Raw genomic sequence first — 12,883 nt, 5'->3', positions numbered from 1 at the left:
GCCTTAATGTTGCCCAGAAGATCAGGTGACAACAGTCATGCATGCGCCTAACTTTGAACATGTTTGCATTGACAGGGGGACGATAAATATTTTTCCAGGATAAGTTAACAGTTTCCAGGACACTTGACCTTTTATCTCATTTTCCATATGTTTTCCATGACTGGAAAATTGGTCAGTCATTTTCCAGGTTTTCCAGGACGCGTGGGAACCCTGAAAAGACTGATCTAAGTCTTGATGCCCTGGTCCCTTAAAATTGATTTCAAAGTGTCTTTTGACACTTGGGACAACAGTGATCCAGAGTGCAGAGCACTGTGGAAGACAACACAATAAAAAATAGTCTGTGCAAAGAAGTCAAAAGGAAGTGTCTGTGAGCACATTTGCTGGAGGATTCTGTACAGGCAAAGCAGGAAGGAACCTCCCGGAACAAGACAATTTATTTGGAGATGTCTCACAGCACGTCGATATTGACGCCTGCATAGTTGCCACTGCAGTGCATGCACAGAGGTTAGTAATGTTGGGATACACAAATCTGGTTTGATCCCTTGCAAATAGATGTGCAGACAGTCTGTCGTAAAGATCTGATTTGAGAAACAAATCTGATTTGCCTGCAAAAATGCAGCATTCAAACGTTCTTTTGTGACTTAGAGAAAAGTTAAAAAAAAATATCTCATTTGTATTGCTGTGGTTAGAAAATGGTTCAGGTTCTTTGCCTGTGTGTTTTAATGTTCAGGTCGTAGCAAATTCTCCACCACTGAGTTGATCCACACCCTCGTCAGGTGTGGCTTTCAAGGTCATGGATCAGATAGTATGACCAGTACACAGACACTCAACTATAAAAGACAGCATCAACATCATCATCAGCTACATACACTGCATATGTGTGCCTTTTTACTAACTTGTGATTTCTGGTGTCTCAGTCCACTCTACATGTGCCCGCTACCACTTCCAATATAGTGCTTGTTCCACAGTATCTTTTTTTTTTTTTTTTTGCAGAGATGTTGTGTACAAATACAAACAAAATGGACAAAATTTAGTAGAATATTACAATCTGTGTGTATATTTTTTGTCCAGTGTAGTTTTGTGTCAGATCAATGACTCTCTGTGGTGGAATTAGAGAATAATGGCAGACAAAAAAAGGGTTAAAAGGGAATTATCTGACACTACCTGTTTTCAGACTTAGTCAGCAAAGAGGGCTCAGAGTTTGGCTTTTTAGGAATTACAGTAAATGCAGCCAGGATAGTGGGAAAGATTGCATGCCTCCTTATCTCTCAGTCCTAATAATAACAAAGTAGCTACAGGGGTAGCCTGAGATCTTAGCAGGGTAGTTTAGGGATAGCTGGTTGAACAACAAATTCATTATGTACATCATCTAACACATAAAATTGAAACTGGGTGCAGTATTGTGCACTTTCATTTGGCTTAAGAGATATTGAGAGCTAATGAGGTTGAATTTGAGCTCCGAGTGATGTCATTTGAGGACACTGAATCCTTGTTGTGGTAATTAAAACTCAATGAAATGATGTAGATGAAAAAATTTGCATGGCTCAAAGCCACAGTGCGGGATACTACTGGGAAAATCAGGGTTTCAAGTTAATAAGTTGTTTTATATATTATGTAGAGTGAATTCAACTTTTAAGATTCTTTTAATCACAATGAGAGATATTTGCAGTGACAATTACATGTTTGAATGTCTAAGTAAAGTGATGCTATTCAACTGTACATAATACTTTACAGCTAAAATAGCGCAGTTGTGGGAAAGACAGACCAAATTTCTGAGGACTACTTCTTGTTGGATTATTGCTCACCTGTGACAGCTGCACTGTAGCTGTCCACTGCCTGTATCTGTGTGACCTCAGTTAGCTGAGAATAGCTGACAAGACAAGGAGCAGATATGTGCAGCCTGTCCTCTCCAAGTCCAAGCTGCCCCTGCAAGAAAAATAATGATACTAAATCAGTCACAAGATTAAATGTCAGTTTATTCCCAATGATTTCATTGCACGGACAGAGACGTGTCTTATTTAACTATTCCAAGTAGCATTTACATTTTGGGGAAAGATCACTTTTCCAATTTGTGTGGCACCTGAAAGTCTAGTCTGTTTTTCATGTCTAATTCTTGCCACCCTGACATGCCTGAATGAAAACATACCTGTTATATTTGTCAAAGAGGACTTGCAGATCACCTGCCGAGGGTCATAAGTGCATTTCTGTAAAGCCCTGTTATAATATCAGCTCTGCACTGCAATAAATGACACGGGCAACTGGCAATTCATCTTGGTTCAAATGGCTGTCGCTGAGGAGGAAATATTTAAAAAGGCGCAGTGCATATTTCTTTCAGCATCCAAAAGTCTACTTTGTTTCATGTTTCATTTACCACCCCCATCCAGCGCACAGAGCCCTAATAGCCAAAGCGTCTCACGCAGTACAACAAAATGCATTGTCCTCAATTTACATCTTTCTGTGTTACAAATGGTGAGGATGTTCAATCTGACTTCTCTCAGCTGTCCTGCTCCTCTCTTTCTTGCCTGCTCCTGCAGAGAAAAAGGCTTTCTGCACTGTGCACATTGGTATGCCCTGGCATATGTTAGGAAGTGAGCACAATATGTATGGGTTTACAATTGGGTGTATGTGTGCGCCATGCAGTAATCGGAGTCTTTAATTGCCTATTCGTATGTGCGCTACTGTGAGGATTTGTAGACGCGTGGCAGCATATGTTCCTGCTGTGAGCGTGTGCATCTAAGTATTTAAGGTGTGTGTGTGTGTGTGTGTGTGTGTGTGTGTGTGTGTGTGTGTGTGTGTGTGTGTGTGTGTGTGTGTGTGTGTGTGTGTGTGTGTGTGTGTGTGTGTGTGTGTGTGTGTGTGCATGCAAGTTTACTTGCATTTAGGTACACTAAGTGAGCAGCTGTGTCCATACCTGAGTTTGTGCATGTGTTTGTGTATTTGAATGTGTTTATACTTGTATATGTGTATTTTTGTGTGTCTGAGTGAATGAGCACTGTCAGGTGCTGCTCCATGCTGTGCCAGCTGCATCTGGAGCCATCTGTGTTGGGGCTCAGTGGGAGGGGAGCGGATGACTTTAATGTACTTGAACCCCAGACAGACCTTTCCCAGACAGTCGTCAGTATGAAACCAAGACAACTGGGCCCAGTCAAGCTGAACCGGCAGATCTGGCTGGTGAGCAGGAGACAGACGCTTTGGTTACACTGTAACCCCCGGTCAGACTCACTAGGGAACCTTTGGCAGTCTGATACACACAAACACTGCAATGTGTTTGTTACAATGATAGAACAATAGTGTTTTATATCTGAGAACACTCACCTTTTCTAAGCTGTCAGCTACTGCAATATCATATAAGCCAGATTTTTCTTAATGTACGCATCCACACGTTTGTGTGTATCCAGATCTGTATTTGTGTATGAACTTGACGGAATCATAAGACTTGATTTTTAGGTCTTATTACTTATTTCTTCAACTCAAGCAATCAAAGTGAAAAAATTAACTTAAGGACTTTCCATTTTTTTGAATTATTTAACATGTTTTTTTCAGAGAATTTGGTTAAGATCTGTTGCTTTCAGTTTATGTGGCCACAACTGGATGTGGTTTTGACTTAATGAGTGTTTCAGTGCAGGACAAACACTCACAGAAAATGGTATAAAGGCAGCCCACTCCTGTAATGTTGCCTTGCTGTAGCTGAAACAGCACATGGACGTCATTCTGCGTGTTTCCGACACTTAACAGCGTTTACTGTTTTATGAGAAATTAAGAATATATCGGCATTTAATCGGCAAAATTCTGGGCGATGATTATTTTGAAAAGGGCTACAATCGGCTGATTTAGTCTGCCGGCCGATAAATCAGACGGGCCCTACTGTTTACTGTCTTCCATGTGGAGTCGCTCCGTTCTGCCACTACCAGATCAACTGCCCATTTGCACACGTGTGACGGCATGTCTACTTGGACAAACTGCACGAAATGCGTTGTCAGAGATGTTTCAGGCATTTTGAGTCATTGTGTCCTTATTCTCAATTCTCTACCGCACAATAAAAATAGAAACATATCCTTTCAAACTGACAACCGCATTTAACACTTCACCCGCAAAACTAAGAACAACACAGCATATCAATGCTTCAGCGCAAAGACAACACAGAGGTCTAGTAATGATCTTGCAGCAACAATATGATTAGTGAAGCACAAAATCAATTAATGCAGCAGCAGAATCAATAGGTGTCTCTCAGCATATATGTCCTGCAGTTAATTAATAAACAAAAAGGACATTAAGCAGCAGAGCATCAGACTGCGGCAACGACTGTCATCAGTCACAATGTGTGTACTGATGGCATCAGCAGGAAGGGAAAAGGAAAACGTAGACAGATATAAATGTGAGCATGGTGAAAATACCAAACACACCCACAGGCAAAGATGCTTACACTATGTACACATACATTTTAGAGAATGCATGCATGCATCAACACACACATACACGAACATCCTCACGCATGGCCCCATTCACACTAGCACAAACAGACATATTTTTTTTTCTTCATCTCCTCTTCTTTTACACAAGGGACAAGCTGTAGATCCATAGAATGAATAATGCTCAGTTTAGCACTGCAACCCAAACTGTATTAGCATTAATTTGGAACAGGCCCAGGGTTCGATGAGGCCTGAACTGTGTTGGAGCCCAGCCCAGGGTTTCTACCACCATCAGGCCTTTATTATTCGCCTTGCCTCATGACTCACACTCATCATTATATTATAAACAGGACTGCATTCAACAGGCTGAATATCCACTCCGATCTGAAGCTATACCTGACATATACATACACACAGAGTAAAAGGTCTTATTGCCTATGTTACAACAATTTTCAGACATCAGTGAGGGAAAAGAAGAAGCATTTTGGATCATGTATAATCTGTTCTTGTCACTTAAAATTGGTATTTAAAAAGTAGCATATAAGACATGGATGCTTGGCTTTATGTTTTACTGTTTTTGGGTTGACACATTCATTTTTGAAAGGCAATTAGACAAATAACAGTAGTGCCTACTTCCCCCTGATTTCTTGCATTCACTATGCACTTGACTGTCCTGTTGCACTCCTTAATTTTTCTCAGACAACTAAAATATCATTCCCAGAGAGATTTGTGTCTTGTTTTCAATTTATTGGTAATGCTGGTATACTGCCATTCAGTTTATAACTTAGGTTAACATGAATATTCTGTTATTTTTTGTATTATTTCTCCATGTGCTTGTTCATGATCTCAGCAACTTTGTAGTTGTAATTGTATACTCTATATTCTGTTTATAGGGTAACTTTGTAATATCTGTTCAGGGACTGCAAATGAAAAAATAGCCTCTCGGCTGGTGCATTTAAAGAAATGTTTATTAATGCTCACTGTCCCTGTAAAATAAACCAACAGTTACTGAAAAAGGCTCTGGTTATTTATATCTGGCAAGTTATTTATTCTCTGGCCCTATTGAACTCCCTAACACAACTTTAGCAGACAGTTGATGCTGTTATCACAAAACTAATATCACTGAATCAACACATGACAAGACTTAACTCTAGACACTCTGCACTCATCTGTGTTGTTTTCATGACAGTGGATACACTGGCTTACTGGCTATTTCAATAATCCATAATGCAAAGTAATACTAATAACTTCCTAGATGCTATTGTATAAATAAAATAAAAGAATAGGCTAAACGTAAGAGACATTTTTGCACACAAAATGTCTGAAAGACCAATTTCAGTTATCCAGTTTGCCTTGACACTTATTTACTACCCCGCTATGCTGTTACCATATCGATTCCGGCTGTGCCACATGCTCTCTGACATCATTTAAATTCCTTCTCACCTCAATCATGTGATACAATGCAGGCTGTCTGTCTTTTAGTCTCAATAGAAGGAAAACAATGAGATTTCTATCTGTAATACTATTACCAGCTGTAATAGGGTTAGAGCTGCCTGGTTTTAGGCAACAGAGAACTTTAAGTTTAAGACCTTTTTTTTTTTTTTTTACTTTTTCCTGCTGCCACTGATACATAGGAGCCTTTAAGCCCTAGAGAAAGGACAGTATCAGCTTAGTAAAAAAAAGTTCAAGATGTCCCCTCATCTCAATTCGTCCTGAGCAGAAAACAACAAAGTGTTATCTTTCAGAAGGTGGAACCATTCTTATTTTTTCACGTGTTGACGGGAGTGGTTTCGGTGTGGCACTATGCGGCTGATTACAGGGGGAGTCTTAATCAGGTGGTGCAGTCTGTCGGGGGCCCCTGGGGCCGAGAGTGTGCTACATCCTGTCAGACTGCACAGAGAAACAATCAATCATCAGAATGGCTCCAAGACAAGAGAGAGAGGGAGGGGAGGAAGATAGGAGAGATGGAGGAAGAGTAAGGAGAAAATGGTGGGAGAAGAGGGGCAGGAGCAGAAAGTAACAAGAGAAGAGGAAGAGCGAGGGAGGACAAGAGATGGGAGAAGGAACATGATGAGGAGTGAGTATAAGAGACTGTGTCCTTGCAGAGACTAACTTAAAGTTATAAAGATGCGAGGACGCCTATGAAAACCCAATGAGTGTAGTCAGACGAGGAGCCACCCTGCAACATTAGAGCGCAGCGTGGAAGCCAAGGCCACGTCAAAGCTAATAACAACTGCTGTCTAACAATTTCATTGCTCCCCTGTCTCTCTAACTTTCACCTACATGTTTGTTACACTGTCCTGGCAAAGCGTCATCCTTTCACATTGTAAAAGTGATCACATTTTGGCCGTGCGTTCAAACGACCTCACAGATGAACACCAAAGCCAAGAGGAAAAAGAATCAGAGAGAGATGGGAATAGAGGGATTGAAGTGGGCCTAGGTTTTACACTCTCTGGGCTCTGTCTGAGGGCTGTGTAATGATGTAGCTCTTTAAAGAGCGTCTTAAATGAAAGGCCAGAACAGTCCTCAGTGACAGGTGGGATTCTTTATCAGGCAGAGGAGGAGAGACGGGACAGGGCCAACTAACACACATACACACACACACACACATAATTTTGGCTATGCACATTCAAAGTGTCATGCACATACATAAACTGCAGACAATGCCACACAGAGGATTTCCTGCCCTGTCCATGAGAAGCAGAGGAGTAGAAACGGACAAACAGCAGATCCCATAAAGGTGATTTACAGAATTTAAAAAGATGTGCATTCTTGGCACACTATAAAGGATATTAAGTGCTCAAAGGGAGGACGTGGACATAGATCCCTTTCACAACCTTTTAATCTCCACTTTCAAATCATAAAAAAAATCTTACCAAAATGGAAGATGTTTGTGTGTGTGAGACAGAGAGAGGGAGAGAGAGAGAGAGAGAAAACATATGATATGAAAAAGGCATGGAGTCCAGTTCTAAGTCTGCCTCTCCTGGCAGGGCCAAAAGTAGAAAAATGTTTGGCTCACCTCTTGCCCCATCCCCCAGGAGAAGACATTCCCACCATCTGAAAAGAGAGCGAGAGAAACACAGTAAACCAACAGTCCACAACAATTCAAGAGAGCCAACAAATAGAAGCCCGGGGTTAAAATAGGAAAGAAAAAGAAAAAAAAAAAAACAAAAGCGAAGGGAGAGAAGGGAAATGCACAGCTGACAGAAGTGGCTCAAGCATCATACATCAAGCACTTGTTACCTCTCCCGGTGCTTGTGATTGCACATGACTGCAAACAAGTCAGTGATAAAAATCTGAAGAAAGATGAGACCGATCGGGCTGGCTTTAAAGATCATCAATCACAGCCCTGTAAGCTCAGATATTATTAGTTCAAGTAAAGCTGCACTCTTCCATTTTATGGACATCATAAAAGACTTTGGGGGGGTGGAGGTAGAGTGGAGGAGATCCCCCAGTGTTTTAACTAGGACTGGGATGGATGTGTTTGGAAAAGCAGACCGGATGGATGGACAGCTCTAATGTAGTAATGCTAACTGAATCACTCACACTGCACACGGCTCCCCAGGGAAAGGAATGTGGGATGGGAGTGTAAGGCCCCACTTACAATATGTTAAAGTAAGTAAAAGTGTATCACGAGAAACGGTGTCTGTGTGACATCACATGTGTGTAAGTGTGCATGCGGATGAACTGTTAGAAGTTTGGTGATTCCAAGTGCGGACCTTTATTAGCAACACTGTGTGTGTGTATTTACAGTCCATAGCGTAAGTGGGAAATTAAGTGTTTGTATGTCCAGGTACACACGTCTCAGTGCTGTGTGCAGGGAACATCCTTCAGTACAGGAGGTGTTGATTTTAGAGATCGCAATTCATCACAAATGAGACCCGAGTTCAAATAAATGAGATTCAAGATGGCAATAACAGGTGCGCACTCTGTGCCCAGTTTTACTGTCAAATGTGACACTTTTATTAATCTCCTGACAGGTTTTTCTTTTACAGTAAAGTCTATCATAACTTGTGTGATGACTAATGACAGTGTGGAAAAATATCCATGTGTTCCCGGTTAAGATGGTAAAAATATACACACCTTCGAGGAACATTAAAAAAAAAAAAGTTTTTTTCTATTTGACACTTTCTATAAGTTAGCAACAGTTTTCTTAATGCTCTGACATTATGTGTTTCCATGTATATTGTCTTGATGTGCACTATAAGAAAGGAAAGCTGTGCATATCCCAAAACCTACTGACTTCTGTTGACAATAACAGTTGGTCTCACACTTGTATCACTTATGATTTGCAAGGAATAAAGGGTTGACTATTTTGCATCCCGAGACACAGCCAATGAGGGTGACATGGGGCCCTCAATTGACTGTATAGCCAAATGTACAGAAACATTATCGGACACATCGTTGATTTCTACAGCAGAGCAGGCTGTGCGGCTGCCAGGACCAGGGGCGTCCCAACTGCAGTCCATCCCAGTCTGAAAACTCTGAAAATGGTAGGAAAAAGACATCATGAGGTGCTAACATTTAGGGTAGATGTAAACTGATCTATAAGCTCATTAGAAACACTCCCATAATAAAATGTGTCGAATCACCTTGTGCCTTGGCCATATCTTAGCAGACCAAATGCTTCGTTTCATTCACTGAAACCCCTGCAAGAACTGAAATCTGATTTTCTTGTTTTCACACAAACCCTTTTCCGGCACACCAAAAAGAACCATTTTTCCACTTTTCGCTTTAACCATATCCCCATGAGACTGTTAAGGCATTTTAATTTCCTTCAGAAGACAATCTCAAGATTGACTGCTGCTGACGTGAGGAGGAAACAAAACTTTATGCTGTTTGTTACTTCTCAGTGTGAGTTTTAAACACTAAAATCCAGCAAGCAACAGAAACATGTCAAGAAATTCCTTTGGTCCTGTGAACTTAATACTTTCTAATAAAAAGTTTGTCAATCCATGCCAGTGCTCCTTGTGTAATATCTGTTCTCTATTTCACGTATTCGTCGCAAATTTTTTTTCTTTCTCCCTCTCTCTCTCTGAGGACATAAAGGCTAGTGTGAAGTCCATCACTGCCTGGTGAAAAGCTGCCCTTTGTGCCTCAGAACTCAATTCACAGGCTGAAAGGACCCCAGCTCTGCACCTCTGTGTGCTGCCTGATTTAAAAAAAAGTGAGTGTCCACTGAGGTCTGCCTGAAAGCTTTCTGTTAGGTTAAACACACTAAGTTTAGTTGAGTTTTGAGGATTCAAATATCAGAGGACTGACCAGTACGAAAACAGTCCAGAGTGTAAGTTCAGTACACGTTTTATACCAAACTTTGAATACAATCAGCTCTGATGCCAAGACTGGTCTTTTGGTCACTAATGTCTGTCACTGTTGTCAAGGAAACTGTTTTTCGATGGTTGCCTTGACCTTATTCAACATACAGGCCCCCTCATCCCTCCACACATAATTTCAACATACTCAAATCTATATGTTTGGTTTTACATCCATCTCATGATAACATTGCATTTGGAGATTGTCTATAAAGTATCTGTATTGCATTTGAAAAAAAACAGAACTTTTCATTCTTTCTTTGGCATATGTGACAACAGATTATTGCAGAGGGCATCAACAACACACCAACTTCATTTTCCGTCTTTTTCCTCTCACAGAGACCTCCGTTGGGCTTGTTAGGCCTGACACTGTCACCCTAGTGAACAAAAGGACTGCACGGCTTAGGGCTGCCCTGGAATGTCAGCGGGTTCACATTTCACATGCAGATGCGTGACCCCAGAGCCCTTTAGTGGGAAGGTGCGCTTTAACCTCACAGAGAAGCAGAAGGAGGGGAGAAGGGGAGTAAGGGGCACCTTAGGGGGAATCTGGGATGGGGGAAGGGTAAAAAGTAAGAATGTCTGAGTTTGCACCACTTGCATCTGCTCTTACATTGCCATATATCTATCTTTTCTCTCTCTTTCCCAAAACACTCTGCTAAACTCTGCTGATATACCTTATAGAATATTATAATTGTCGATATTCTGCAAACTTGTCAGAACCATCTCCTTTATGCGTGATCTGTGATGCAGCCCCTCTTTTCCCCATATTTCTGCACACATGAAAGCATTAAATTTTAAAGTGCATACTTAAGATTTCTCCCCAAATAATTGAAAAAGCACAATGGGAGGGGTTATGTAAGGCAAAAGTACTGTGAGCTCCGCAAAATAAACCAAAGCTACTGTCATCTGCTCTCTGTAGGCCCAGGCAGGCACAGTTTCAACTCAAGGGCTTCACACTTCTATAACTTGTTCTCCTTCCCTCACTGCTCTCCCTATCCGAGCTCTCTCTATACCCATTTGCCTCTCCCTCTCTCCTTAGCTCTCGATAGCAAAAACTTCAAAGAAAACAAGATCTTCTGCAAAAGCATGGAAACTTCAAGTGTGTTTGTTTGTTTTGACCCTGAAGCCCCTTGCTAAAACCCTCCACCTCAAACTTGCGATTCCTGCAAAATACATGAGGAAGACAGACCAAATCCACAACAGTTTTTTCCCCCCATGCCTGCCTGCAACCCTCATTCTTCCATGTGCTAGTGTTGTGTAACTTTTGTAGAAAGCAGCTCTTGCATACGCCACTGCAGCTACTACAATGACCTCACAAAACTGATGACAAAGTATGAAGTTTCTTGTTAGGCAGAGTTGTATCAAGTTTTCAAATTCTTGAGAAGCTCAATATTTCACAAGGGAAGAAAATATCAATACAATGCAAATGTAGGCGCATGCACACAGTGAACACGTATGCATTTATGCTTCAACACTGACTCATCTAGCTTTAGCTTCTGTAGGTGTCTGGGCTGAGGACTGAAGTCATGATTTCTTTTTGGGAAGTACAAAAGGGTCTCATCCATCAGCAGGTTGCTGCCCCTGATCAGGCCCAGATCTGTCGTAACAGGGAAATAGAGATGATAAAACCTAGTAAAAAATACAATACAGTGAAAACTATAATGCCAAAAGTTACCTTAGATGACACTAAAGCTATACCAGAAGAGACCACTCAAGTTTATAGTGTTTTCTCGTCTTCTTGCGGAAGAATGATGGTTGGATCAGTACAATGCGACCTTGAAAGGCATGCCGGTATAAAGCAAGCTTTTCACAGACATCACTTTATATACACACTGAGCTTTAGCTGAGAATATTCTCATTCACTGCAATTATTGTGTTTTCAAAGAAGCATACAAAAAAAAAACAACATACCAGTCTAAAAATGTGTTTATTATGCCGCTAACCAGCCATCAAAACACCAATGCATTCTCATCTGCTGTTAGATTCACTGTTTACTGGAGTCAGAGACTCTGTTGTGTGAAGAGATTAATCTATATTCCATGCAATGTGCTTGATTGTTCATTTATGTAGTCCATACTGTGTGTGTGAGACTATGTGTGTGCTCTGTGTTTAGTAGCTCTGCCCTCTAATAGTTGAGACATCTATAGCATCCACAGCAAGGCCAGGGGAGCAAGGGAGCAATCCATAGGCCTGCGTAGCCATGGCAACTAAACAAGGAATAGGCTAGATGTCAGGCGAGCATGGCTAAATTACCCATTAGAGAAAGCAGGACAGGGAGAGAGGGAATACTGGTCAGGGCACAAGAGGCTAATGGGGAGATAAGATGGCCAACATATAGACTACACACACATCCACACACACACACACACACACACACACACACACACACACACACACACACACACACACACACACACACACACACACACACACACACACACACACACGGTCACATACAAACAAACAAACAATGGGAAAACGGACTGAGGCTGTCACATAAACGTGCCAGTGTGAAAACATACTCAAATGAGAAAATGCAATTTAAAGTGTGCATACAAACACAATGCATGCATTTATTAACACAGTTATAAACAGATGCTGATGTGCACATGGGCAACAACATGCACGCGCACACACACACAAATGCACGGGCACACAAATGTGCACAAACACACCAGCATACAAAGGGCACAAAGGGAAGACAAAATGGTTTTAATAAAGACGCCCTCTTGGAGAGGTTGCTCGTGAATGTGAGGGAGATGTATTTATAGGAATCCTCCTGTGAGATCCTCTGTGCTCAGCCTCACGTTTGTGCACGAGAGAAAGAGAAAGAAAGAAAGAGAGAGAGAGAGAGAGAGAGAGAGGGGTTGTGTTATTGCCTGTTTCTTCATCCTAATCCTTGATGCATGGCCTACTCCTTTAGTCTATACTAATGAATAAAACAATAAAGAATGAATCAGTCTAAGTGTCTGAACCATTGCAGGCGCAAAAAGGTAAAAGGGGTATTGGCCTGCTGCTTCATTCCTGCTGTGCACAGACATGCAAACATGCACACACACCTTTATGTATGTGAGCCTATTTGTGGTCCGTGCACACACGCTCACAAACACGTTGCCACTCGCACAAAACACAGCCACACGCACACACTGACACGCAACCCCT

At 41.5% G+C, this 12,883-nt stretch overlaps 1 protein-coding gene across 2 annotated transcripts in view; it reads right to left on the bottom strand.

Moving 5' to 3' along the window:
* Window positions 1–12,883, bottom strand: part of LOC110950047 (uncharacterized) — a 264,163-nt gene that overhangs the window by 23,077 nt on the left and 228,203 nt on the right. For both annotated transcript variants that reach the window (XM_051950415.1, XM_051950414.1), the window contains exons 4-5: window positions 7,429–7,466; window positions 1,806–1,926 (exon numbers count right to left, since the gene is read on the bottom strand). In XM_051950415.1, coding sequence (XP_051806375.1) covers window positions 1,806–1,926; window positions 7,429–7,466 — 159 coding nt within the window. The remainder of the gene's footprint in view (window positions 1–1,805; window positions 1,927–7,428; window positions 7,467–12,883) is intronic.

The sequence above is a fragment of the Acanthochromis polyacanthus genome, chromosome 7 (genome assembly GCF_021347895.1).
Source record: "Acanthochromis polyacanthus isolate Apoly-LR-REF ecotype Palm Island chromosome 7, KAUST_Apoly_ChrSc, whole genome shotgun sequence".
Classification (NCBI taxonomy): Eukaryota; Metazoa; Chordata; class Actinopteri; family Pomacentridae; genus Acanthochromis; species Acanthochromis polyacanthus.
Note: the sequence above shows the minus strand (reverse complement) of the source record. Positions and strands in the feature narration are given on the sequence as shown.